Source organism: Acipenser ruthenus, chromosome 10 (assembly GCF_902713425.1).
Source record: "Acipenser ruthenus chromosome 10, fAciRut3.2 maternal haplotype, whole genome shotgun sequence".
Classification (NCBI taxonomy): Eukaryota; Metazoa; Chordata; class Actinopteri; order Acipenseriformes; family Acipenseridae; genus Acipenser; species Acipenser ruthenus.
This window is the reverse complement of record NC_081198.1, coordinates 37,976,232-38,003,061: the sequence shown is the minus strand read 5'-3', so window position 1 is coordinate 38,003,061 and position 26,830 is coordinate 37,976,232. Positions and strand designations below refer to the sequence as shown.

General features: G+C 38.6%; 3 protein-coding genes across 6 annotated transcripts in view; 1 reads left to right on the top strand and 2 right to left on the bottom strand.

Annotated features, from left to right (window-relative positions):
- The window catches only part of zgc:136439 (uncharacterized protein LOC678627 homolog), a 7,454-nt gene extending 3,502 nt beyond the window's left edge, over positions 1–3,952 (bottom strand). For 2 of the 4 annotated variants that reach the window (XM_059032177.1, XM_059032176.1), the window contains exons 1-2: positions 3,749–3,952; positions 2,499–2,619 (exon numbers count right to left, since the gene is read on the bottom strand). The gene's annotated coding sequence lies outside the window, so the exon portion shown is untranslated. The remainder of the gene's footprint in view (positions 1–2,498; positions 2,620–3,748) is intronic. The other 2 variants (XM_034023682.3, XM_034023691.3) reach the window with 2 other exon arrangements.
- Positions 3,933–22,727, top strand: ankar (ankyrin and armadillo repeat containing). The gene is made up of 24 exons (XM_059032175.1): positions 3,933–4,296; positions 4,954–5,585; positions 5,928–6,365; positions 7,347–7,510; positions 8,059–8,174; positions 8,273–8,453; positions 8,576–8,798; positions 9,056–9,091; positions 9,307–9,508; positions 10,091–10,299; positions 11,273–11,377; positions 11,804–12,048; positions 12,639–12,807; positions 13,139–13,380; positions 13,516–13,669; positions 14,684–14,845; positions 15,219–15,325; positions 15,581–15,703; positions 16,003–16,161; positions 17,459–17,576; positions 21,196–21,305; positions 21,463–21,659; positions 21,771–21,817; positions 21,931–22,727. Exons 2-24 carry the CDS (start codon positions 4,964–4,966, stop codon positions 22,119–22,121), a joined length of 4,320 nt encoding a protein of 1,439 aa, XP_058888158.1. The 5' UTR covers positions 3,933–4,296; positions 4,954–4,963; the 3' UTR covers positions 22,122–22,727.
- Positions 22,692–26,830, bottom strand: osgepl1 (O-sialoglycoprotein endopeptidase-like 1). Its single transcript, XM_034007232.3, has 7 exons — positions 26,222–26,830; positions 25,338–25,725; positions 24,813–25,014; positions 24,496–24,644; positions 24,079–24,209; positions 23,890–23,961; positions 22,692–22,961 (listed from the first exon to the last, which is right to left on the bottom strand). The coding sequence occupies exons 1-7, from the start codon at positions 26,488–26,490 to the stop codon at positions 22,877–22,879; spliced, it is 1,296 nt and encodes a 431-aa protein (XP_033863123.1). The 5' UTR covers positions 26,491–26,830; the 3' UTR covers positions 22,692–22,876.

The following is a 26,830-nucleotide window of genomic DNA, read 5'->3' as shown; positions in this document are numbered from 1 at the left end:
GAGTTGGAATCATTGAGAACGATAGGTAACGGATGTAACCCCAGTTTCCCTGAAAGAGAAGACAACCAACAACCAATACTTTTGGGATATGCCTGCCACAGATCAGTTATTTACTGAGCATTTTGTATCAGAGCTGCCAAGTGATGTCCTCGATCCCGCCTACCGAGGGATTAAGTAGTCACTCTGTGGAGATCACGTTCTCTTTTGCATCGAACCCGCGAATGCAAGTGATGCAACCTCACAAGGTTTGTTGGTCGTCTTCTCTTTCAGGGAACCGGGGTTACATCTGTAACCTAATTGTTCCCTTTCAATTCGAAGACGACCAACAACCAATACTTTTGGGAAAATATATCAAAGCCGTCGCGAGGGAGCGTGAGCGGACAGCAGATGAGGGACGTCTCGCTACCACCAAACTAATCTTTGTGGTGTGAGCATGCAACCTCAAGGACTCTTGTACCTAATGAAGGCATGGAGGGATCTACCACATTGAGTCGGTAGAACCTGGTGACTGTATGCGGAGTAGCCCAGCTAGCCGCAGTACAGATATCAGTTAAAGAGGCACCTCTGAAGAGGGCCCATGATGTAGCCACTCCTCTTGTAGAGTGCGCGGCCACCCTCCCAGGTGGGGGTAGACCAGCATTAGTATATGCAGTCGAAACTGTGTCCACAATCCAGTGGGGCAGTAGCTGCTTCGAGAGGGATTGACCCAGGGTCCTTTCACCATGACAGACAAAGAGCTGGTCAGACTGACACAGCGCTCTCGTCCTATCCACATAACACCTCAGTGTCCGAACCGGGCAGAGGAAATGCAATCTATGATCCTCCTCCGAAGAAAAAGGAGAGGAATGGAAAGCCTCTAGTTCCACTGACTGGTTCAAGTGGAAAGCTGTAACCACCTTAGGGAGGAAAGCTGGGTTCATGCGCAACAACACTCTGTTTCCATCATCCCAAACCCTCATACAGGAAATGTGCACTAACAGAGCCTGTAACTCACTAACCCATTTAGCGGTGGTGATGGTTAATAGAAAGGCTGTCTTCATAGAGAGGCTCTGGAGCATTGAGAGTGTCGAAGCACTGATGCACCGAGGCTCTGGAGCACTGAGAGTGTCGAAGCATTGATGCACCGAGGTTCTGAGGCACTGAGAGTGTCAAAGCACTGATGCACTGAGGCTCTGCGGCACTAAGAGTGTCAAAGCACTGATGCACTGAGGCTCTGAGGCACTGAGAGTGTCAAAGCACTGATGCACTGAGGCTCTGCGGCACTGAGAGTGTCAAAGCACTGATGCACTGAGGCTCTGAGGCACTGAGAGTGTCAAAGCACTGATGCACTGAGGCTCTGCGGCACTGAGAGTGTCAAAGCACTGATGCACTGAGGCTCTGAGGCACTGAGAGTGTCAAAGCACTGATGCACTGAGGCTCTGCGGCACTGAGAGTGTCAAAGCACTGATGCACTGAGGCTCTGAGGCACTGAGAGTGTCAAAGCACTGATGCACTGAGGCTCTGAGGCACTGAGAGTGTCAAAGCACTGATGCACTGAGGCTCTGCGGCACTGAGAGTGTCAAAGCACTGATGCACTGAGGCTCTGAGGCACTGAGAGTGTCAAAGCACTGATGCACTGAGGCTCTGCGGCACTGAGAGTGTCAAAGCACTGATGCACTGAGGCTCTGAGGCACTGAGAGTGTCAAAGCACTGATGCACTGAGGCTCTGAGGCACTGAGAGTGTCAAAGCACTGATGCACTGAGGCTCTGAGGCACTGAGAGTGTCAAAGCACTGATGCACTGAGACTCTGAGGCACTGAGAGTGTCAAAGCACTGATGCACTGAGGCTCTGAGAGTGTCAAAGCACTGATGCACTGAGGCTCTGAGGCACTGAGAGTGTCAAAGCACTGATGCACTGAGGCTCTGAGGCACTGAGAGTGTCAAAGCACTGATGCACTGAGGCTCTGCGGCACTGAAGCACCGAGGGCATCGATGCAGGGAGTGCCCATGCACCGAAGGCGGCGAAGCACCGAGGGTGTCAAAGCACCGATGAACGAGGCTCCAAGGCAACTATGCACAGAGGGCGCCGATGCAGGGTGTGTCTAAGCACTGAGGGCGCTGAAGCACAGAGGTGTCGAGCCCTAAGGTACCAATGCAGGGAGCATCTAAGCACCGAGGCTCTGTGGCACCGAGGCTCTGTGGTACCGAGAGCGGCGAGCGTCGAGCACCGAGGCACCGAAGCACCAAGGCACCAAGCACCAAGAACGTAAGCACTGAGGTTGCTGGGCCAGTGTCTAGTCTGGACTGCATGCAGTCACACAACCAGAGCAGCGCGTAGCTTACAGCGGCGTGGAGCACAGCTTTCAGACAGTATACAGGAAAATAAGAGAGACAGAAAGAGACATAATTATATATATATATATTTTTGTACCTATGCACCGAGGTGGGTAGTCAATGTATGCAACTCTAACACACAGCAGAAGCTGAAGGGTAGGGTATATTTTTTAGGTCGCACATACCAAGTGGGAGGGCAAGGTCAGTGGTGTTGACTCGACAGCGGGTGCGGAAGTGCCGGGTCCCGGTGGAGGAAGAGTCCCTCTTTTCTCTCTTTGTTACTGTCTTTTTTAAAAAAATTTGTAGCTGCAAAAAATAGAGGAAAAAACACAAACAGCAGATGTTGTAGGTTAGAAAACAGTGTTTGCTCAGTCCTCAGAAGCTGAGTTACTGATTCCAGGAAGTGGCAAGCCAACTTCCAGCAATATTTGCCGTGGAATTAGCAGAAAACTAAAAGTGAGAGCTCTTTTACAAAGATACAATCATGCACCTGGAGAAGTTAGTTATACCTACCTGATTGTGAGAATCAAAAGAGAACGTCATCTCCGGCGGAGTGACTACTTAATCACCTCGGTAGGCAGACTGAGGACGTCACTCCCTGGAGCGGCCAATCGGCTGCTCTGACATAAAATGCTCAGTAAATACCTGACCTGTGTCAGGCATATCCCAAAGGTACTGGTTGTTGGTAGTCTTCGAATTGGAAGGGAACCAGCCTTAAGATGGCATTTGGCCTCCCACATCGTGGCATGGTGCTAGTTTATAGTCAAAACTGTCAATATCACTTTTTTTTTTCTTTCATATTTTTGTCAGTTTCAGATGATGGGTGAACTTTTGGTAAATAGCCTTAAAATAAAAAGAATTCTGTAATAATCTTTTACATTTTGCTCTCATTCAACAGTTTGTTATTAATTTATTATGGAAGAAAAAATATTACGCAATACAACACTCCATTGCCTGTAAGAATATTGGAACCGACAGAATAGACAGCACATGTGTTTGAGAAAATGAAGCGTATTTGTGTTTTTCCAGCAGGCATCCCACATTTACTTTAATTAAAAATTAAATTGGTAATGTTAGAAAAAATGTCCCTTTACTGCAATTCTACATCGTTTGCTTTAAGTAGCACGCTTAACCATGAATGGTTAAGTGGGCAGCATCGATTCAATCTACAGTACAATCACATTATTCCACTGTCTCCGTAAAGACAACACTTTATTTTTTTAAGAAATCAAGGTACAAAATGTGAACGTGTCACCGTACAGTAAACAGCACAGCCCAGGATTCTGTTTACTTTTCCTCATGAGTCCACATAACCTATACAGCTCGTTTTTGTCAGACGCCAGCAAGTTCATTAATTTAAGCTCGATTCCTAAAACAAAAAGACGTAGATGTTTCTTCACTTGTTTGTTAACGAATAACATAAAATGACTCTTACCACCGACTTTTTACATTCCAGGTGCACCACCTTTGACTCCCAAGAGTTACAGAATATGCGGTATTTAGGAAACTACACCATACTTCTACCATCTTGGCTATAATCGCCATAGTTTACAACTGGAGTCTATACATCATGGTGGGGCCACAATGGAGTCAGTAGCATAACGTTTTGCTGACGTCAACGTTGGATGAACAAATCTGTATCACAGCGCCCTCCTGCTGCATTTTCGATGTTGCTTTCCTAAGCCTCGAGCGCCCCTCCGCGGCGTATCGAAGGAACAGGTTTGTGGCGTCTCCTGGTTGCTAGGAAAGCCGGTTTACATTTTCTGTAAGTGTGACACTGTATGACTGAAAGCCAAATGGAATCTGAATGTAAATGTAGAAATTAGGAGACAACAAATTTGAATATTACCGGTATTTGACATTATTTATTTGGCATTACGTCGGTCTTTTTGGATTACAACAGCCTGAAGAGAACAAAAGTATGTTGCTGTGATTTTAAACTAGCGTGAGGGAACGGTCAGTCATTACTTTCTTTTACTCAAGGTACTGTATTGAAAATGTAATTTTTTTATTTAGCACAGCACGGGTACACCATTTAGTTTATATATATATATATATATATATATATATATATATATATATATATATATATATATATATATATATATATATATTTCAATAAAAGAAATACACGCAAATGATCGAAGTATAGCATAGAAGCAGACCATGAGAATGGTCACACGTTGGTTTGACTGAATTTGAAATTTGGGGTTTGCTTGTAAAATAGTTAAAATCCACAATGGTTGAATGAAATATTTCCCCACCGTGATATATGTGGAATGTTTAATATTCTATTGAATCGCATGTCTTCACTGTAGGATATTTTCTATTTACGATACTTTTATTTTCTCCATTGTCTCCTTTGTCTCCATTCCTTTGGAACGTCCTAATATGTCATCTTTTTTATGAAAGAAAATTTAACAGCACAATACATATCACTGTCCTGATTATGCTATTGTGTTGTATGTAGAATGTCTCAGCAAGGGTCTATATTTGAGTATTTATCCAGTAGAAACTGCTGCAATAGAAGCGTGTAATTAAAGGTTGCCACAACAAAAAAGACACTCCTTGTACAACCAACCAATCATTCAGAATAACTGATATTATTATATGTTTGACAACCTTTTTTTTTTATTCTAGGACTCCTAGCATGGCAAAATCTACAGCTTCTAGTACCTCCTCCAGACCCCTTAACCCTGGAGTTGATGAAGATGAAGATGATGATGAAGCTTATGTTGCCTCCCTAGCTGCCCAGAGAAATGCGAATGCTTTTTTTGAGAAGTTTAACCGCACTGAAATGCAGGAAGTGCTCAGCCTTACATCGTGCAACTGGTTGCTTTCCAGTGAAGACTTTCGCCTGCCAGTAGAAGCACCTTCTGGAATCATAAACCAGGTGAAAAACTTCAGCTACTCAAACACAGTCATCCTCGTGCCGGTGGATGCACAGGTATCTTTGGACTATAAAGAAGTCCATCAGATTGTGAAGGAACTGGTGGTTGGAATTTACTGCTTTAATCAAATGCCATCATTAAGACTGGAATCCAATTTTGATCAAAGCACCACTTGTCAAATGCCACCAGCTTACTATGACACAAAAGTTGGGCAGATTTTGATTAGCGTGGATTACATGATGAAAGGCCTTTGGCATGGAGCCTATATTCCGAAAGAGAAAAGGGTCAGGTTTTCCGAACTGTGGCGTTCTAGCATGGATGTCGATGCCAGTGGAATTCCACAGACAAGGAAAAACTTATATCCAGAATTCCTTGCAGCAGGTGAGAAAATAAAACTATTTATATGAACTACGATATTGCATATTTATGGTAAATATACACTTGGGATCCCCATAGTAGCATTCAGGCACAATTAATGCTTGTTGGCCACCTATCCCACTGTTTAAGGGTAGGATATTAGCCCTATCAAGTACCTGCACTGATGGTTTCAAGCTTTCCATATTTCTGAATATAAAGTATTTTGGGCATGTTCTTTTATTCACTGTTGCTTTCTTGATAACAGAAGTTTGTATTGCAATTGGTGTTATGATGAAAAAAAATGGGTGAACAAAACAACACATCACCAGCAATTCCTTTGATTTGTGTTTGATTTATCTCTGGCAGGTTTAGTTGATATTTCAGATGACCCTGCCTTTCATAATATGTATAGTGAAGACATCAACACAGATCCAACCTATGAGCCCAACAGCCCTGAAGAAGTGAAGATTTTTATGCAATATTGTGACCATTTCTTACTGCAACTCACCTCTTACCTCACGTCTGTGAAACAGCATAATAACCTGTTTATGTATGACGGTACTTACAACATTGCTAACACGGTGAGGCTCATAGAAGACAAAATGAACCCTGTGATCTATCAGAGATTACAGAAGAGACTAAAACTTCAAGAAAAACTTGTGACAAAGTACCTGCAGAAGAAGCCAGAAGTCCGCAAAAACATGGCTTATGTGCAGTTAATAAGCTTTCTCGTACCTTTTCTTATTGGACTAAAAAAGAAGATGAAGATTCCAGATCTATCCAGACTCCTCCCTTCATTTTCTGGTAAGTAATGCCAGTTTTACCAACACTCCAGCCATTTTCAAAACCTTTGCTTTTCTACTTTACCCTTATATTACTACAGTACTCTTGTTTGTTTGTTTCTAATTTTGTAAAACTGACATATAATAAAAGACTGGAGTAAATAAGAAAATATTCACAAAATGCATACCGACATTTGTTTTTCACTTATTATACGGATATGTTGAAGCTTTCACAGTTTTTCACAGTAAAACTACTTACTTTTTTCTTTAAACAAAAACAAAAACAAGATTATAGTTCCCAGGTCTTTTTGAACCTCAGTACTAAGAAAACAAATCACCTCATATGCTGAGTTACTGATCAAGTAACCCTTATGTTTCCACCTAATTTCCCAATTTGAATGTCGCCTCAGTGCTGCAACCCACTTAACCGATCAGACTGAAGATCAATAGAAACCTATGTCTTACTATGCAGCCTATCGCCTTATATCACCTGCTAGAACTTACCAACAGATTTCATAAATCTACTGGACCCTGGAGGCAAGTGCCCAGCCTGGGAAGTAATTACATTACATCATCCTTACACCAAACAAACCCTATGGTGTCTACACTTGGAAGTGCATTCACTGGCTGTGCTTTTCCAGTCTTAGCTGAATTTCTGTAACTGCTAGCTTTTAATAAGGAAATAAGTATACTAATACAATAAACATACCAAAAATCACAATTGTGTACAACAGGCACTATGAAACAAATAGAATACTCAAAGAAATTACATACTTCTCATTCAAGTGCACATTTTCACCATGTCTCAGCCTAGTTGTTCTTGCATTTAGTTTCAAATCACAAAGTACCAGTACAGTGTATTAAACAGTAAAGGGCTTTTAGTCTAAAAAATGTGAATTGTAGGGACATGGAGATTAAACTAAACTGCCCATTGACTGAGAAATAGAGTGAAGCTAACACTGCTATGCCCTGTATGTCCTGTGTCCTTTTTCATTTTTTACAGATGATAAACTGAAGACTGAACGAGAATTGCCTCCACTTTATCATGGTCCAGATTTTACATGTAAACATTTCCAATACGAGCAAAATAAGTACTTCCACCTTCACGGTGGCATTGAGTTTGATATAGGAACACCGTTACTGGGGGATGTTTCTGACGAAATAAAGGTATGAAAACTGCATTACACAAAGCAATTTGAAAAATCAAAAAAAAATAATTGTCTTTATTGTCCATCAATACTACCTTTGAACACAGTAAAAGTGGCTTTGTTTCAAGCACCTGGTCTGATCCAGTACAAAAACATGTATTCATACACAAAAATAATATTAATGTTCCTCCACCCCAGAAATGGCTCAATTTTAATGATCAAAGTAACAGTTGTCTTTTTTAGTGCCTATAAACATGTTCTAACTCCAAGCTTTTAAAACCATAGCAGGTTTATAATAGTGTTTGTGGAGGTGTTTAGATCTAGCACTGTTTAGAGATCATTGAATAGATCATACAGTATTTATTTTCACTGGCATTTATATATAAAATATGGCTGCTTGTCTTACAAATCCATTATCTATTACTGCATTATTAATCTATTTGAAAAAAATCGAAGAACTATGTCAAAGAAAGGTTTTTATTTTTTGCAAATAAAAGCCACTTGACACTTCTAATGGCTTTTAAAGTGAAATAGCTATTACATTTCTCTTGCAAACTGTCTAACTAGTCAGCCTTTGAAGATCTACAGTGCCTTGCAGCGTCGCATTTAAGTCAGTTGCGGGAACAGGACACATCATACAGAGAAAACTACTCCATACCAGTCGTGCAGTTTGAAGGGAGAAGGTAAGTGCTGTATCATTTCCAAAATAGGGCAGTATAATATTAAAGGTACACTTTACACATTATACATGGTATAACTCCAAATGTACTCTTTGTTACAGCTATTATGTGATTTCTATAGAGCTTGAAACCTTCTATCAACAGTTTAACAAGACACAGTGGTGGGGAGCCATGTTGGTTCTCATCAAAACACTGAAGATTAAAAGACTACCATTAAATGATATTCAATTGCATGAACAGTTCAAAAAAACATTTGGTTACAAAAAGGCCCTAAAATGTAAGGTACTGTATTTCGATTTTGTATTTTGTTCTATATTTACCTTGTAGTATGTGAAATTCATCCTTATTTTTTATTATTATTGTTATGTTCTAATCTGTGATGCAAAACTTTCCTGTTCATTTAGAATTTATCGTATGGTCTAAAAAGTGCTGCGGAAAGAGGACTCTCTGCCATATTCCACACATTTTCCCGCAAGAACTCTCCATCTCGCCTGGGCTTTTTCGATGAATATGGTTACTCTCTCATCCACTACGCAGCCATACATAACCAAGTGCCCATTATCAGCCAGCTGGCAATGGCAGGTTTGCAGCTCAACCAGAGACGCAGTGATAAATTCATCAGTTCAGGTTTTTCCTTTTATTCAGTTTTATCTTACATAAATTGAAGTGCTATCCTGTCAACCAAGTACAGTACTCCCTTGCTATTTTGCTTTCACATAACTTACACATATTTATTTTTAGAGTGGACAGTGAATAAGTGAAAGGCCCTTACACAGTAAAGATGGTCCAATTGTGAAATAACAAGTGAGCTCTGTATAGGTACCCCTATTTTATTAAACAAAATTTTAAACATTTATGAAAAAATGTGTTGTTGTTTTGTTTAGATCATCTGGGAGAACCGGCTTTAAAAACAAAATTTGGTAAGTTGTTTTAAAACCATATGAAAGCATGCATATTTTTCTTAGACTCATCTCAGAATAGTACAAAAGTATTGTATCTAATAGCCCATTTTCACTAGTCACACTGCTCTCATGGTGGTTTACAAGCATAAACTGTAGATGAGTCAATGTAATATTGTGGTACTATAGTTAGCTGATAGAGATGCTTGGCTGATTGTTGTTTGTGATTGTTCAAGGGGTCACTGCACTGCATCTGGCAGCTCAGTATGGCTCTTTGGAAGCGTTACACTGCCTACTAGCCCTTCAGGTGGACTACAAAATGGTGGATAGACGAGGATGGACTGCTATTCATTTTGCTGCCTTCTATGGCAATGTTCTGTGTATCCAGGCTTTGTACAGAAAGGACCCAACTCTATTGGAGATGGAAAGTATTGCTGAGTAAGTTACTATTCAACTCATGGGTTCATCTAATTGTGATGAATAAGATTAGAGTATTTTGTTAGAATTGTATGGATGTACTGTAGTATTGGAGGCATCTTTCTGTTTGTACATTGCATCCAGTTGTGGTGAATCTTTTTTTATTATTATTTATTTATTTAGCAGATGCCTTTATCCAAGGCGACTTACAGAGACTAGGGTGTGTGAACTATGCATCAGCTGCAGAGTCACTTACAACTACGTCTCACCCGAAAGACGGAGCACAAGTAGGTTAAGTGACTTGCTCAGGGTCACACAATGAGTCAGTGGCGGAGGTGGGATTTGAACCGGGGACCTCCTGGTTATAAGCCCGTTTCTTTAACCACTGGACCACACAGCCTCCTGATTTTGCATGAGCATTGATGCAACAAAGTTATTTAACTCGAGCAGATTTTTTTAATTTAGCATAATGAAGTGAAATAGTAAATATTTGCACCCAAAATGCAAGAAAATATGTTGTAGCAATCCAAATTATATTGTGAAGTTGTATACAGCGACAGCAGCAGGTGTATAAAGTCAATTTCTTTCTTTCTGATTTGTTAGATCTCGCTGTACACCACTATTACTGGCTGCCATGTCTGGGTCTCTTGATGCTCTCCGGTATCTATTGTCAATTGGTGCTGACTGGAAGAAAACCGACAGCAAGGGAAACAATGTGGTTCAGTTGGGGGTGCTGTATTTTCACACTGAGATGCTGAAGCACCTGATTGAGCTTGATCTGGTAGAGCTGCCAGTTTGGAAACTTCTTGTAGGTATGCACGCATTTTAGATCAGGGGTATAGAGATAGGCGGAAAATCCAAGTAATTCCCTTTAATTCACTTTTTATTGATATGTATTACATGAAATCGAAACAAGCCTTTTTAAAAATGTGTTAATGTCACAACAAGGAATGCTGCCTTTGTCTCATCTGAACACTAAAGTACCAGTGTGACGGTTTAGTAAACTGACACAAAACATGTCGAGAAACTAGCAAATGCCACTGATTTATCACGTACACATGATCGTTCCTTAGTGCTACCTTAAGAGCTTATCACTCTGAATGAACTGTCTGCCGCAGAGTTTACTAGGAGATGCATTTGTTTGTGGAGTTTAATCAGGTTAAATCTGATTAAACTTTTATATCGTTTCTTCCTGTAGTGGTAGAAACGATAAGGTTAAAGATGTAGATACACTTTCCTTGTTAGAGAACTGTCTGTTTTTTATGATGTCTGTACAGGTGACTTCTCTGATTTTTATAATGATTTGTATAGCCCAATTGGAAATGCTAAAACATATATTATACTCGTCATTATTCCTTCCTGGGGATGACAGGTGTAGATGCCTATACTTAAAAATGTTCATACATAAGAGAACCGCTTATCCCAATGTGATGAAATTTACTATTACATGAGATTAAGAGTTTTCAGAATATGGGGATATAAGGAGGTGCTTTTTATGTACATGCATATGTCACAATTACATTTTTGCATATAGGCCAATCCAATGTGTTTGTCCGTCTGTATGTCACACTTACATTTTTAAATCTACATTACATAATTACATACTTATTTACTTTCATACATACAAATGCTTTCAGTATATGTGTCGTCCACACATTTTTCGTTTACTGATAGCTGTTACTGACATACCTGTTTTGTATTTACAACCAAGGCAGGGAATCTATGTTACTAACTTACTAGTTACATGTCTAACCCTAACAGTGATTTTTTTCTGATTATTATTAGAGATGCTCCGGTGTGAAGATGAAACTAAGAAAGATATGTCAGTGAGGTGCTTGGAAGTTCTCTGTGTGGCTGCAGATACCCACTGGAAAGACATTATTGCTGCAGGTGGGGGGGTAATGAATTGGCCTTTTACCTTTGGAGACTAATAACAATTCATAGTAGAACAGAATCACCTTTTTCAAGTCTTTCGTTTAACAGTGCTTATTACATCTGGTTTGGTTTGGTTCTCTCAGTTGACCTGGTCTATACAAAAGTGTGATTTTATTTAAATTCTTAGATCTAAGGATTCTTTGGAAAAAGCAGGTACAGTAGCCATGTACAGTATTAGTAATGTCAAATAATGTAAATGTTAAATATCTGTTCCAAATATCTAATCTAATCTGCATGCATGCATACACTATAAGCTTAAAACAACACAATGAATACATCCATTTATCACTCACCCACAGCTCTTCAATTCCCCACATGCTATTCTGTCAGTGTATGACTTACCTGTCTCTTCTATCAGATTCTTTCCATTCTGTGTTGCAGGTGGAATCCCATCCCTGGTTGATTTACTACATAGCCAGCAGGAGAACCTGCAGTGTGTTGCTGCTGCTGTGCTTTGTAATATTTCAAATCAGGTGCCCGTTTCCCTTGCTGTGGTGGAATGCGGAGCAATTCCTGTGCTTATCCAGCTGCTCCAGACACAGTGTCCTGAACTTCAGTCCCGCTGCTCTGTCATCCTGGCTGATCTTGCACACATCAATGACAACCAGACCCTTGTTGCCAAATTAGTAAGATGTGCAAGATCAGATTAGTTTTTTTTCTGCTTTCTCAAAGTATTTGTTCTTTTTTTATACTATATATATAAACTCAGATCAAGATTATCTTAGCAATTATTAAAAAAAAAAAGAAAATACTACTACCTGTACTACTGCTACCACAACTAATAATGATAATGATAATGTGATGATATTCTTTTAATTCTGCATGGGACTCTGTAATACATCTTAGTAATGTCTGGTTAAATGTTTATAAACAACAAAGAACACATTTATTACTTGGTACAAAAGAAAAATCAGCGAGGAAATTGTAAGCTATTTTATTCTGCTAGGGTATATGCATTATACAGTCATAAATTTAAAGTGTTCAGTCCTACTGCAAAGAAAAATATTCAAGTCTGTGTTTTAAACAACATGATATTTATAAAACTAGTAAGAAACAAACTTAGGTAGACACCAGAGTACTTTTGAATGAACCTTATGGGCCATTCCTCTCTATTTAACATGATCATTTGTTTTCTTTTCCTTTCACAAAAACAGTGCAAATTTCATTGAAGAGAAAAAAATCTTTGATAAAACCTAACTTTTTTTTCTTCATTTAGGGTCTAATACCCCCTCTGGTGAAGCTTTTGCATTCAGACATTGAAGATGTGCTACTTAATGTAGTTAACTGTATCCGGGTCATGTGTATCAACAATCCAGCCAATCAAAGCACAGTTACACAAGAGGGTGGGATTACATCATTGGTGGAATTTTTGATGCTCAGATCAGGTAATAAAGTACTATTTTGTTATTTTATGTGTATGGATATCTGTTGTCTCCCATATTGTGTTGATAACCCAGTTGAAAAACGTTATGACAAAGACATTCTGTGATCACAAATGAAAATGACATGTCTTGATTTCCTAAAGAAAAAATACAAAACAAAACGACAAGGTCTTTGTCACAAGAAAGGATGTCTCATTGATAATGTTGCTAGATGTAAGCCATTTGATATTAAAGCGTTGGTTAGCACTACTTTATTTGTTGTAGGAATTATGTATCTATAATAAAATCAGTTATTTTTAACATGATTTGTTTTCTTCTCTCTTTGAAATTCTAGAAGTTCTGCAGGAAGCAGCTTCAACTGCTCTGGCAGAGCTGGCACGGGGCCACCGGCAGAACCAGGATGCTATTGCGACTGAGGGAGCCGTCACCCCACTAGTTAAAATCATTAGTGGGAGAAAGATCGATGTACAGGTGAAGGCAGCTATGGCATTGGAAGCTGTAGCTGACCATAATGCAGCTATACAGACTGCATTTTTGGAAAAGTCAGTCACAAAGCATCTTCTTCGACTTTTAAAGGTACAGTATAGTTTTAAAGCCTAACATACAGACGTATTCTTACCTGTTATGTTCTCCCATTTTCCAGTTACAAGGTGACCACCAGTGGAAAGAAATTAATCCTTTTAGTTTGTACTTCTTTGCTTGGCTGTTTAGGTGTTTCAGTTGGAAGTGAGAGAACAAGGCGCAGTGGCTTTGTGGGCACTTGCTGGACAGACACTAAAGCAGCAGAAAATGATGGCCGATGAGATTGGTCACAACTTTATCATAGACTTTGTCTTGTCCTCATCAGACAAAATGCAGTATGTTGGTAAGTTATGCCTTCTCATTTATATTACTTGAGTCTGTCTTGTAAAACATAAAATCATCCCTATGCCAATTCTAACCATATATATATATATATATATATATATATATATATATATATATATATATATATATATATACACATACACATATATACAGTGCTCCCCCTTTATAACGCAGTCGGGAGCCATAGTTAAGAAACCATGCTGTTTCTATTCCACCTTATAACGAGAATACTAGTTTTAGTGTAATGGCATTATGAGGCTAATGGGAGCCATGACTGTACTGCCTTATAAAGGGCTGCCTTGTAAAGGGGGAGCACTGTATATAAAAGGGTATTGGGTCTAAGCTATATGGTGTCTTTATTAATCACTTTGTATAAGAGAAGGATTCTTAATGATTCACAGATCACTATATTAATCCTGCCTTTAATTTGTTTTTTTCACTGAGTAACCTATGGCAAAATTGAACTGCATCCCACAAACCTTTTCTGGCCTTCCCTATCTGGCACTAGAGAGATTATGGGCCACAGTCTGCATACCGCCTCATACAGGGGCTACCTGACCACTGTGCCAAAAGTTATGTTGTAACTCATTGGTTGTTTCATTAAGATGTAATTTATAGCACAGTGGAAAAGGGCACCCTCTGAGGAGCAAAATCTATTGGGCAGCAATGATCTGGCAGACTCATTATGTCTGAAGCCATGCAGTCTGGAATGCTGGTCTCAAATACCTTCCAAATACACCAACCCAAATACCTTCCTTTCTATGCAAGACATACGATCTGGCAACAAATGCACTCTTGTTATGTTGGGTTATAAAATCCTAACAAATGCCAGCTTGGTCTGTTACTCTGTGTCTGGAACAAGTATCTTGGAGCACCGCTGAGATCAGTTTAGACCAGTCAACAGCTGTCTCTCGAATCAACAGTCCCTGATAGGGAATTATTTTAGGACAAGATATGCTAGAAAAGTTTGATCCCTGTTTAATGAACCTATGATAAACTTGTTTATTCTTAGGCTGCCAGGCAGTGATTGCCCTGAGTCGGGACAGTAAAGCTCACCAGGATCAGATCTGTCAGAATAGTGGAGTTGGTCCATTGATCAGGCTGCTGCGGAACTCCAGGACGACAGAGCGCACCCTTTTGAGTGTCATCAAGGCCCTGGGGACCATGTGTATCGGTGTGTGCTCAGCCTGGTATTACTTAAAAAACTCAATATACAATGTTGGTGGATTAATAGTAGCCCTTTTACGGGTAACGCTTCACAGTAGGTGACAATTTGTAGGGAAAACGATACTCAACTCTCACAGCAATCACTTACAAAATTAGAAGGTATGTGAACATTAATGATATTTCTGGGTTTATTTTTATATATTCACTGTCAGCAAATTAGGGTTTTTAGATCTGCAATTGGAGGGATCAACAAGTTTCAAACTAATAAGAGACCAGTATTATTTCAACTGAGCTAAAAAAATAAATTAAAAAAAGACATTACAGGAGCTTTTTTTTCTTTCTTTTTTGCACTGACAAAAATGTCCTTTGTGGTTTTACAGGGGTAGCACATACAAACAATCCTTTCAGTCAGAAAAGCATTGTAGAGGAGCTTGCCTTTCCTATTCTGGTTGAACTACTCAAACATCACAAGTCTCCTCGGGTCAAGGTAAACATATGGAGTAGAACAAGTACAATAATTCTGTCTGTGGTTCAATAGCACACAACAATTACTTTTTGCCTTGTTATGTTTTACAAAATGTTAACATTTCTAATTGAATGGAAACTGTAGTACAGTTTTGTACTTCACAGACATTCTGTTAAAAAAAAATAATAAATTGGAGTTGCTCCTGTGGATTAGTTAATAATACTCTAAGTCAATGAAAATAACTGTATATAGTGATTTTGTTTTTAATTCATTCAGGTGGCAGTTGCAGAAACTCTGGCCTGCATAGTGTTGAGAAACACAGAGCTGCAAACAGTCCTCATGGATACAGAAGGGTTCAGTTACACTGATGTTTTGGAGCTTCTTCAAGCACAAGACAAAGTAATCAAAATGTTATTATTTGATCAGAATCAGTAGATTAATCAAATAAAAGTTACTACTCCTGTAAAATAAGGTGTTTCTAATTTTGATCTAAACCATTAAGATCAATTTAATACAGTATATGGACACATTGTCACAGCTCTTCTAACAAAAATAAATAAATAAATAGAGCAAACATTTTACTGACAATATCAGTGTCTCAGACTATGATATAACAAATATGCAGATCTGTTGATATGTGTTAGTAATGTGTGTAAAAACAAAATATGTTACCAATGAAATGTTTATTTTCTGTGTAGGATATCTGCTTGCTTGCCGGATATGCTTTGTCACTCTTTGCATATAACAACACAATGCAGCAGTTTATGATATTACAGAATGGCGGTATTCCAATATCTATCTATGAGCCATTTCTTCAATCTGGAAATGAGATTAATATGGCAAAGGCTGCATTTCAGGTAATCAAGATGATGTTTGTTTGTGTGCGTTAAAAACACTATGGGGGGGGGGGGGGGGGAGAGAGAGAGAGAGAGAGAGAGAGAGAGAGAGAGAGAGAGAGAGAGAGAGGGGGGGAGAAAGTAATAGATAGGCTTCAGTGAGTTACTGGAAAATAATTTAATCTAGATGGAATTGTTTTCCTGTAACTCACTGAAGAGGCCCATCTATTATTTTTTATAATACATGGGTACGTTTGTGATGCTAATATTGAAGAAGACGAGTTTTAATTTAATTTACCTTGTTTTAATTTCCCGTTCCTCTCCATTTTCTCTGAGATACAAATGTACCAGTGTGGCGGAGTGTCCCGCCCTATGTATTTGTTTTATTATTTGTATTTTTGTTTGCGGCGCAGGTCAAAGCGCCGCGTATTTGTAATTGTTTTTATATTTTAAAAACCTCGTGAGGATGCGTGGCTGATCAGCTATTGATTATTTAACTAGCTGACAGTCACGCATCCTTACTAAACTCGTGCAGACTGTGGCTGAGGGGTAATAAGATAATTAACAGCTAGTTAAAGCCCTCGGCCAGAATATAAGAACCTGCAGCTGTCCGTGCTCGGAGGAGAGTGTCAGAGGCGAGACAGATTTTGAGCGAGCGAGCGAGCGAACAAACAAACAAACAAACAAACAAACAAACAAACAAACAAACAAACAAACAAACAAACGCTAAGTATCGTGCTGGGGTAAAACCAGCACGCTTATTTGTTTATTTATATTTGTTTGGCCAATGCGCCCTTTTGTTTTGTAGCGTTTTGTTGTTTGTTTAAATTTTTTGTTTAATTATTTAATAAAATCAGCTGAACGGCGTAGCGTTTCAGCTCTCACCCGTACTTCCTGGGTCTGTGTTTCTGGTCTGTGACGTCACCACTCCTCTGTTTCTGGTCTGTGACGTCACCACACCTCACCACTGCAAGCCATCCTTCACAACCAGCTTTACATTTTTTTTTTTTTTTTAACGTATTCTCATTTTGTTGTTTATTAATGAACATTTCTGTACTGTGGGTGTTGTCGAGTGATTGAAAACGAGACATTATGTGTTTTTGACGTCACTACTGTGGTATTATGCCTTATATATATATATATATATATATATATATATATATATATATATATATATATATATATATATATATATATATTTGTTAATTGCTGATCTACATTTGCTCTTTTTATTCCTAAAATGTTTTTTTTTTTTTCAACTAAAAGTTAATTTAATGGACCCATAAATGTATTTATTTATTTATTTATTTATTTTCAGATTGTCATACTTGCAAAAGTAATAGTGGATGTAGACCAAGTTACTTTGTCTGCAAGAGGAATCACCATTTTAGTTCAACTCCTTAAATCACAGAGCTCCAAAACAGTCATTCTTACAGGTAACAGAAACACATCTTCAGTTTCCAAACATTAAATAACATTGATACTTGTATAACCATATATACACGCTATACAGAACAGATAGACATTCACAGCTACGGTATTTCCCATTCCCTGCACATTTATATATATATATATATATATATATATATATATATATATATTTTTTTTTTTTTTTTTTTGTAAGAAATTATTATTCATTGACACTTCAATACAAAAAGCGGGCATTCCAGGTTCCCCAGGATGCTTAGAACACATCAATGTGCTCTGGCAACAAATTCAATCAGCTAAAAAGGAGAGAAAGGAGCTCCATGTGACATTCCTGGATTTGGCTAATGCATATGGTTCAGTGCCACATGAACTACTTTGGGCAGCATTTGATTTTTTCAGTGTACCGATGACAATAACAAATTTAGTGAAAGCCTACTTTGGAGATTTGCAATTTAGTTTTTCAACTTCAGAATTCAGCACTACATGGCAATGCCTAGAGGTTGGAATAATGGCAGGATGCACCATTTCTCCACTGGCTTTTACCATGGCAATGGAAGTAATCATTAGGGCATCAAAATGGGTAGTAGGAGGAGAGCGCTTGGCTTCTGGAATGTGACTACCACCAATTCAAGCATACATGGATGACATGACAACCATGACTACAACAGTAGCCTGCACTAATCGGTTATTGGTCAAATTAACCAATAACATTGAATGGGCACGAATGCAATTCAAGCCCACTAAATCAAGGAGCATCTCTATAATTAAAGGCAAAGTAGTAGATAAAACATTTTTCATTAATGGTGAGGCAATACCAACAGTGTCTGAGAAGCCAGTGAAGAGTCTTGGGAGATGGTACGACGGGGATCTAAAGGACACAGTTCGTGTGGGAGAGGTTAGACAACAAGCAGTGGAAGGGTTGAAGAGCATAGACAGCTGCGCTCTACCAGGTAAACTAAAACTCTGGTGCTTTCTGTTTGGTCTACTGCCGAGGTTGCTGTGGCCACTGACTGTGTACAAGGTTTCTTTGACAACAGTAGAGAAGCTGGAAGCTTTAATCAGTTCATACATCAGGAAATGGTTGGGAGTTCCACGCTGCCTCAGCAGAGTGGGACTTTATGGTAAAGGAATACTGCAGCTACCAGTCTCCGTTCTAACCGAGGAGTTTAAGTGCGCCAAGGTCAGACTGGAAATGACATTAGTAGAGTCACGCGACAAATGCGTAAGGGAGGCAGCACCTGTGTTGAAAACTGGAAGAAAGTGGGCGGCAAAGAAATCTGTGGAAGATGCAAAGGCTGCCCTTCGAATTGGTGATATCATGGGGCAAGTTCAGCATGGAAGAGGGGTCTTGGACTTAGTTCAGCTCCTCCTACATGGCACAAGGCAGCCCCAGCTCAAAGGAGGAAGCTGGTAGTCAACGAGGTGCAAAAGCAGGAGGAGAGGATGAGGTGTATAAAGGCCATTTCCCAGGCCAAGCAGGGAGAATGGATGAGATAGGAGAGTGTGGAACAACGCAAGATTGGCTGGCAAGACCTATGGTCAATGGAACAGAGCAGGATCAGTTTCCTCATCAGGTCAACATATGATGTTCTCCCATCACCACAGAACCTAAACCTCTGGGTAGGAGAGGATCTCTCATGTCCTTAGTGTTCATCACCTGCAACATTAAGGCACATTTTGACAGGATGTAAGGTGGCTCTTAGCCAAGGATGGTTTACTTGGCGCCATGACCAGGGGCTGCGATGTTTGGCCTTAGCATTGGAAGACAAGCGTAACATGACCAATAAGTTGCCACCTGTTCCATCAAAACATTACACACAAAAGACAACATTCCTCCGCTCAGGAGAGCAACCACCAAGAAAAGGTGTTAAAACCAGTCCTCGCCCAGGACAACTGGAAGCTGCAAGAGACTGGAAAATGCTGGCAGATGTTGGTCAATGGCTTATTTTTCCACCTGAGATTGCCACCATTAACCTTCGACCAGATATTGTCTTGTGGTCTGGATCAGCACGCCTTGTTCACCTGGTAGAGTTAACAGTGCCATGGGAGGATGCTGTAGATGAGGCGTATGAGAGGAAGAAACTGTGGTATGCTCAACTAGCCACTGAAGCGGAACAGCGAGGATGGAGAGTCCGGGTTTACCCAGTGGAAGTGGGTTGTCGAGGATTTGTGGCACACTCTACAACCCAGTTTCTCAGAGACATCGGATTCAGTGGCCAAGAGTTGCGTCGCACAGTGAAGAACTTATCTGAAGCAGCAGAGAGGAGCAGCAACTGGCTGTGGTTGAGACGGAAAGATTTTGGCTGGGGATCTCAAGCACAATATAAAGAAAGAAACGCTGATGTACAGGTAAGTAAGCTGGGCTGAGTTGAGTGGGGGGGGGAGGGGGGGGATGCTGGGACGCCAGAATCACCGTCGAGCCCACTTGAGGTGTCGTGGGCTAGTCAACAAAACACTGAGGATGGAAGGTGCCCACTTGAAGACCCCACAGATGTACCCTACTTAGCTCAGTCCAGACGGTTTTCATGCTGATACACTGGGGAGGCCGCACTGTGGTTGATCCCCGGAGCCAGCATCGCAGCCGTTGTGTGTGCTGATGCGCCAGGGAGGCAAAATAAGCTGATCCCAGGAGCCAGCATTACACTTCAGCCATCAACACCAGACAGAAGGATATCTACATCATCATATGGAAGGAAGCGCAAATGGATGGAGACACGTATGGATCACATTAGTTTACTGTAAAGCTACGTCTTAGTTGGTGCTTATCTTGGCGAGAGCCGAGTTCAAATCAGCATGAAGTTCTAACATCTACTCTCGTGTAATGGAAATCATACATGGCATTATTGAATCTTTAGATACTGCTCAAAAATATGTGTGATATTATTCCATGCTGGGGATCCATATACCCAAGGGAGATGTAGTGGAGGTGGGCAGATATACATCACACAATAGAGTTTTGTATACCGTTATTATCAACTTTAAAATGTTTTTATAAAGAGGTTTGGAAAATGTTAAACATTGCATATTGTACCTTCCACAACTGTAAACCATGTTTACCTCAGAGCAATGTTACATAATGATTCTTGGTATGTTTTAAAACAACAACACAATGTACAATTAAATAAGGGTACATCCGATTGATTGCTATAGTAATTACAGTGTGTGTGTGTATATATATATATATATATATATATATATATATATATATATATATATATATATATATATATATGTTTGAAAATAAACATTGGAGGTAATTAATAGGCTTTTGATGCCATTGGTAACCACACATTTATTTCTCTTTGAATTTAATGTCTTTGTGATGTCATTCACTATATAGCTAATGATGTAACGATATACTGTTCCTTTCCATTTAAACCTTCAGGCATCATGGTATCTAGTCTATTTATCCATTTATTTTCTTTAATTATTCTATACTGTGCATTACCTAATTGAATTTGTTCTAAAACTACAAACTTTAGGTCATCCATGGTGTGTCTGTTCCTTGTAAAGTGTAACTACATAATTATAGTCATTCACTGATGTTTATTAACAAAAACTACAATAGCTAAAATAATCACCATTAAAGCTTTAAAATATACAATTTTCTTTTTCATTTTACTACAGGGCGGCTGCTAGCCAGTTTGTCTCACACAAGAGCAGGTATCCCTGATGCTATTGTAACAATGGGAGCTGTGGAGCACCTTTGTGCTCATTTATACTCCAAGTCAGAAGAGGTAAAAGTATTACAGTGCTTTCATGATTTTTATATGTAAAGTAATTGACTATTTAATTCATTTAATGTATTCTAAAACAATTAATGAAAACACACTATGTTAAATATCTGATCAAGAACAGTAGTTTCGATACTAATACATAGTTGTGTGCGTTTAGGTTCGAGTAGCTACTGCTGTTGCTCTGGGCTACCTTACTTTCAACCGGCCTGCTCATCGCCTCCTGCTGGTACAATGCCGGAACAGACCTGGACTATACAACCTGTTAACACAAAATCTAAGCAATGATGCAAAGATCTCCAAGATCTTTACAGCTGAATTCAAGAGGCAAAAGTTGGTGGGCCTGCCTTCCCAAAGGTACTGTACATGACATAATAACTGATTCACAGGCATGTGGTGTTTATATTGCAATTATTACAATGTTTTCACATTAATGAATTCAACTAGTCATTCTTTTCTCTATTGCAGCTTGGTGATAAATGGTGGTCCACATGTGATGCCCCAGAATAAAAAAGGTAATGTATAAGTCGTCCAGTATATACTTCAATCCCCAGTCACAATTACCAGTTTCTAATTGAATTCATATTTACTTCAAGTATATTGGGAGACTTATTTTTTTTATCAACAGACAGGCCAAAAACCACAAGCACCATGAGGGATCAGGATGAACTTCAAACAGACAAGCACCTTCGATCAAAGTCCGCTCCAGTCTTAGTGGCTCAAAGATGTAAAACTGCAGATTCAAGAAGGAGAATTGCAGCATCTTCCAGGAATAACCCAGAGTCCATACATCCTGCCAAGAGCAAAATATTAGATTAAGGGCCCAATTCAATTAGCTTTTATAGGGTAATTATAACTAAGTTTATACAATACAGAGCAGAAGTAGAACACCATTTACCTGGATTGAATTAACACTATTGAGAGTCTCTTTCTTTGATCAAAATAAATATTGTACTACATTCGCTGCTTTTACTACATTTTTTTTTATCATCAAAAGTGAATACATTTATTTTGTATCTTCTTTTGAAAATAATGAACATCAGATGAGAGCTCATGAGAGCTATAATATTGTATATTTGCTTTAGTTCTACTTCCATTGCCTTGTGTACAAGACTTGGGTATTAGTGGATGAGTTATACAATGATTAAAACTTTTGGACAAAAGAAACCATGGAATTTGTATACATTATTTTAACAACAGGAAGTTTTTTTAGTGTAACAGGTTTCCCTCATATGGTTGGATTTATTATATGTTATTGATGGACAAACATAAGAAACAGAACAACGAAAAATAACCTTCCCCATTTTCATATACCTTTTTAATTTTGAGGTAAAACAAAAAAAATCTTAACACTAGTCAATTAACTACAACATCTGACCAAAGTCAAATAAGAAATTGCTCACTCAAGGTAAATTTTGTCTACAGAAAATGTACGGTTAAATATTTTTTATGTAACATGTTAAAATAAATGTACAGATACACTTATTCTGTTCCAAAAATATTTTATTTGCTTTATTACAATATAGTCCCTGTTTTTTTTCTATTTCTGTTTGTGCACAAAGGACATAAAAGTATTATTCTCTAATCTTCAGTTTAAGATGCGGCAACTTGATAGCAGCCTCCTTCACTTTTCCTGAAATGTCAGCTCCAAAAGCAGCTCTGTAGTATTGAAAAAGAAGTGAAATCAACAGTTATTCTTGTAATCTAAATTTAAAAAAAAACAATATAAAAAAAATAAGAAAATAATCTAAATAAATGTTCAGCATTAGGAAAGAGCAGTCATGTTCTGTAAAGGGCAATCTACTTCAGCATTCTTGTAAAGGATGGATCATACTTCTATATTGCGACCAGCGGTTAATTTGTACCGGATCCCAGATCTGATACCTTTTTGTCTGACAGACGAGAACTATAAAGTTTGCAAATGATGAACCATATGGGGAAAAAAAGAACTTTATGTACATGACGTACAATAAAAAAATAAAATCCTGTTCCATGAATTGAATGACAAAAGTGTTCTGTAAAGCTATATTTTAGGACGCGACATGACGCTTAAGAAAATTACTAGTTTTTTTTTCACAACCCAAACTGCGAAACACCAAATAACTAGCATGTCGCACCTGTTCATCACATTAGTCGACCCGCCACTGGTATTGTTCAAACCTGAAGATTATGTTAAAAAATGCCTAGGCAAAGGTCAACAAGCTGATGACAGACTGAAGTATAGATGAATGCTACTTCAAATAAAGGTTAGTGCATTAGGTCTAGAAACAAAAATGCTATCCCTCTTCCTTAATTATAAGATCGGTTATCTTTTTCTAAATAAAATAACCCTTGATTGCGATCATTAGGAGATGGTCATATCTGACATGACCAGTTAAGAGTTCAGAAAAGAATTACACAATTGGAGTATGAACCAGATTTACAATTCAAACTTGCAGAGTATGACAAGATTACATCTTATATCATTGCAGTACATAATGAAGTTCAAAACATGATTTTAAAAATAAAATAGAAATACAGTCCTGCCAATATAAATTTTAATTTACAATTTCAGAATATAGGCTACTTAAAAGTCTCCAGAACTTACTTTGGCTCATAGCAAATGCCTTCAGGATTATGCAGGATTCCGATTCCTTCTCTAAGTTTTTCAATTCCATTCCTAAAAAAATAAAACAACATTTTTTTATACAATGCCATAACAATAAGTTCAAGCTCTAGAAGTTCTTAAAATGCTTGAAGTATCTATCTGGCTGTGTTTCCAACAAGAGTGTCTCACCATGCAATCATAACACCATTATCTGTGCATAACTTTGGTGGAGGGCAGAGCAAGGCCATGCCAGTTGCATCAGTCACAATTTGGAGTGTTCTTCTAATATACTGATTGCTAGCAACTCCTCCGGATACCACCTGCAACGAGAAAGGGTTTGTTTTCTCAAATTAATCATAAGCTTTCCAAAAATGTCTTAAATTCTATTTTATTTTATGAAAAGCTTTTAAGTAGCTGTAGTGTTTACATGAAATTAAACATCTAGGTGCCTCTTTAATGCTTTTAAAGCATGCACATTTCTATTGTGCATCTAGAACTTAATGAGTGATGTTTGCATATTTACTCTATCACATTCACACATTTTAGGACCAACGATATTTAAAATAAGCACTGATAAGTAATGTAATACATTTGTTGATCACTTACCAGTGCTCCATTATTTTGAGGCAATAACCCGTTCATTTTACAGAAGAGAATGGCACGATGGGTACGCTTTGCAATGTGGGATGCAACAGTGTGCTGTACTGCTGCGGCAATGTCATTGGCACAAGACAGAATCTGGCCTTTTTCTATATCTAAAATGAAGATACAGATTTTTAACAAGCTATCACCAAGACTGCTATAAACATATTGCACTCCTATAGTAAACAACGTCTCAGAAAGGCTATTTGCAGTATGCATTGTTTCAAGCTGAGTTTTCTATATAAGAAAATCATGCTCAGAGTAAACCAATGGACTCTTACCTTCCTTTTCTTTTTTGGTAATTATCTGAGTAACTTGATTTCGGAGGCCAGCAAAGGAAAAATTGCAATCAAAGTGTTGTCCCATTGGTGACTTTAAATTAAACTTCATTCTGTCACCTTGCTTTGCCAAATGCTCAATAGCCTGCCCACCACTCATTGTAGTACACTCTGGGTGTTCAATGAGGGTCAGTCTTCGTGCTACCTGTCAATACATAATACTTGTGTTATAAAATAGCATATTAATCTAACTTCAAACAACACCAGGAAGTATGATCTGATAATCTAACTGATCAAGAGAAGTAACATGTTTATCCATGTGCTCCATTTTGTAGGAGGTTTTAGAATCAGCGCGCTTTAATTAGATGTACTGAACTACAAAAGAAGTGGATGCATTTCCTACCTTTTTTTTTTTTCTTTCCAAAATGTCTTTGTATCCGCTAGTGTGGTAGAAGGTCATGAAATTTATGGGAGCAATTAACTGTCCAAGAACATGTTTAAAGTGTATCATTGGTCAGTCATACTCACCTTATCTAAAATATCACCTGGTGCTTCATCCAATGACTGTCCTAGAAGAAGGAAGTCTGTGATTCCATTTGCCACGGCTATTAAACAATGACCACCAGAAACCAAGAGAACCAAGAAGGGGAACTGGACAGGGTGGATCATTCTGACTGTCAATGCATGGGCCTCCATGTGATGGATAGGGATGAATGGCTTGTTATATTGCTTTAGAAGTTTTAGGGTGTACTCCAGTCCCACACCTAGGCTCAGTGCAAGACCAGGCTTTATGGTAGTTGCTATGGCTGACAGTTCACTGGGAGAAATTCTACTCATGTCAAGAGCTTCTTGTATCACTCTGTGTATATTCTCTTTGTGTAGTCTTTGGGCCACTGGGGGAATGATCCCACCTGTTCTACAACAACAAAAAAAATGCTCTGGTTACAAACATATTTTTTTGTATGTGTATTCAGTTGAGATTACAGTGAAATTCCATACTGCAAAATTTAAATGTGGAAAAAATAAACATGTCAAATACGTTATTAAGAAATTAAACAACCCACGTTTTAAAGACAAAGAAAAATAAGTGTAGCCTAATGGTTTGTCATTTTGCAAAGCATTATACGCCTACAACATGTTTTCTACAATGCTTTACAATACCTACTTACATGTGATTTACGCTAATACCTGTGCTTCATTATGCTTTTACTTTGCTGTACTTTTGCAGTGGTATATAGTACAGTAAACTTTAAGGGGCGCTTTGAAATAATGTATTAGCTTCAGTAGTTTGTGTGTGTGTGTGTGTGTTTTCTAAAAATGTCACATCAAATATATTACAGGGATTACCCATATATATTCTGTCTCGAGTAAATGCTGAATATAAAAACCAGTACCGCTGTACATTCACCTACTTCAAGTGCACTTCTTTCTGGGAATGCAGAGATTCCCCAAGGATTCTCCCTGCTTCATCCATCACGGCGGCTCCAGTATCATCACAGCTGGTTTCAATTCCTAAAACAATTCGGGGTTGCAGAGCAGCTTGACTACCTGCAGCTCTGTAACTGCCCAAAGCAAATGGGCATTTCAGATTCCAGTAACAACAGCGATCCGAGTTAAGCATAGTCATTCCGACACCGTGACGGCAAGAACGACGGCTTAAAGATAAAAATGATGATGACATTGTGTTACGCCTGCAAAACGATTTATATTTTTTTCTTATATATATATAGTTTTCACTTACAGTACACAAAATGTATAATGTTATACTGTATTTATATTCATACAAGTTGTTTGGCCATAGTTGCTCTTGTATTTGATTTAGAATGCCACCACATGTGCAATATAACGTTCAGATTGTATTTTAAAAAGTGCTTCATAATCTACTATCATAAAATATTTTATTCTAATAATTAAATGTACTTGAGTTCTTTGAATTCTGTGTCTGAGACAGCAACGGCAGGCAAATGTTCTTTGGCGTTGTTTAGTCACATGGTACTCGGGTACGCCACGTAAATACTGAC

Bases quoted from the DNA above. Each gene is read 5' to 3' on its own strand.
- ankar (XM_059032175.1), top strand. From the start codon at position 4,964: ATGGCAAAATCTACAGCTTCTAGTACCTCCTCCAGACCCCTTAACCCT. The intron at 9,509-10,090 runs GTAAGTTACTAT...CTGATTTGTTAG, and splicing joins GAGATGGAAAGTATTGCTGA to ATCTCGCTGTACACCACTAT. The intron at 14,846-15,218 runs GTGTGTGCTCAG...GTGGTTTTACAG, and splicing joins CCTGGGGACCATGTGTATCG to GGGTAGCACATACAAACAAT.
- osgepl1 (XM_034007232.3), bottom strand. From the start codon at position 26,490: ATGTCATCATCATTTTTATCTTTAAGCCGTCGTTCTTGCCGTCACGGT. The intron at 25,726-26,221 runs GTAGGTGAATGT...TTGTTGTTGTAG, and splicing joins CAGAAAGAAGTGCACTTGAA to AACAGGTGGGATCATTCCCC. The intron at 24,645-24,812 runs GTAAGAGTCCAT...TCTTCATTTTAG, and splicing joins TACCAAAAAAGAAAAGGAAG to ATATAGAAAAAGGCCAGATT.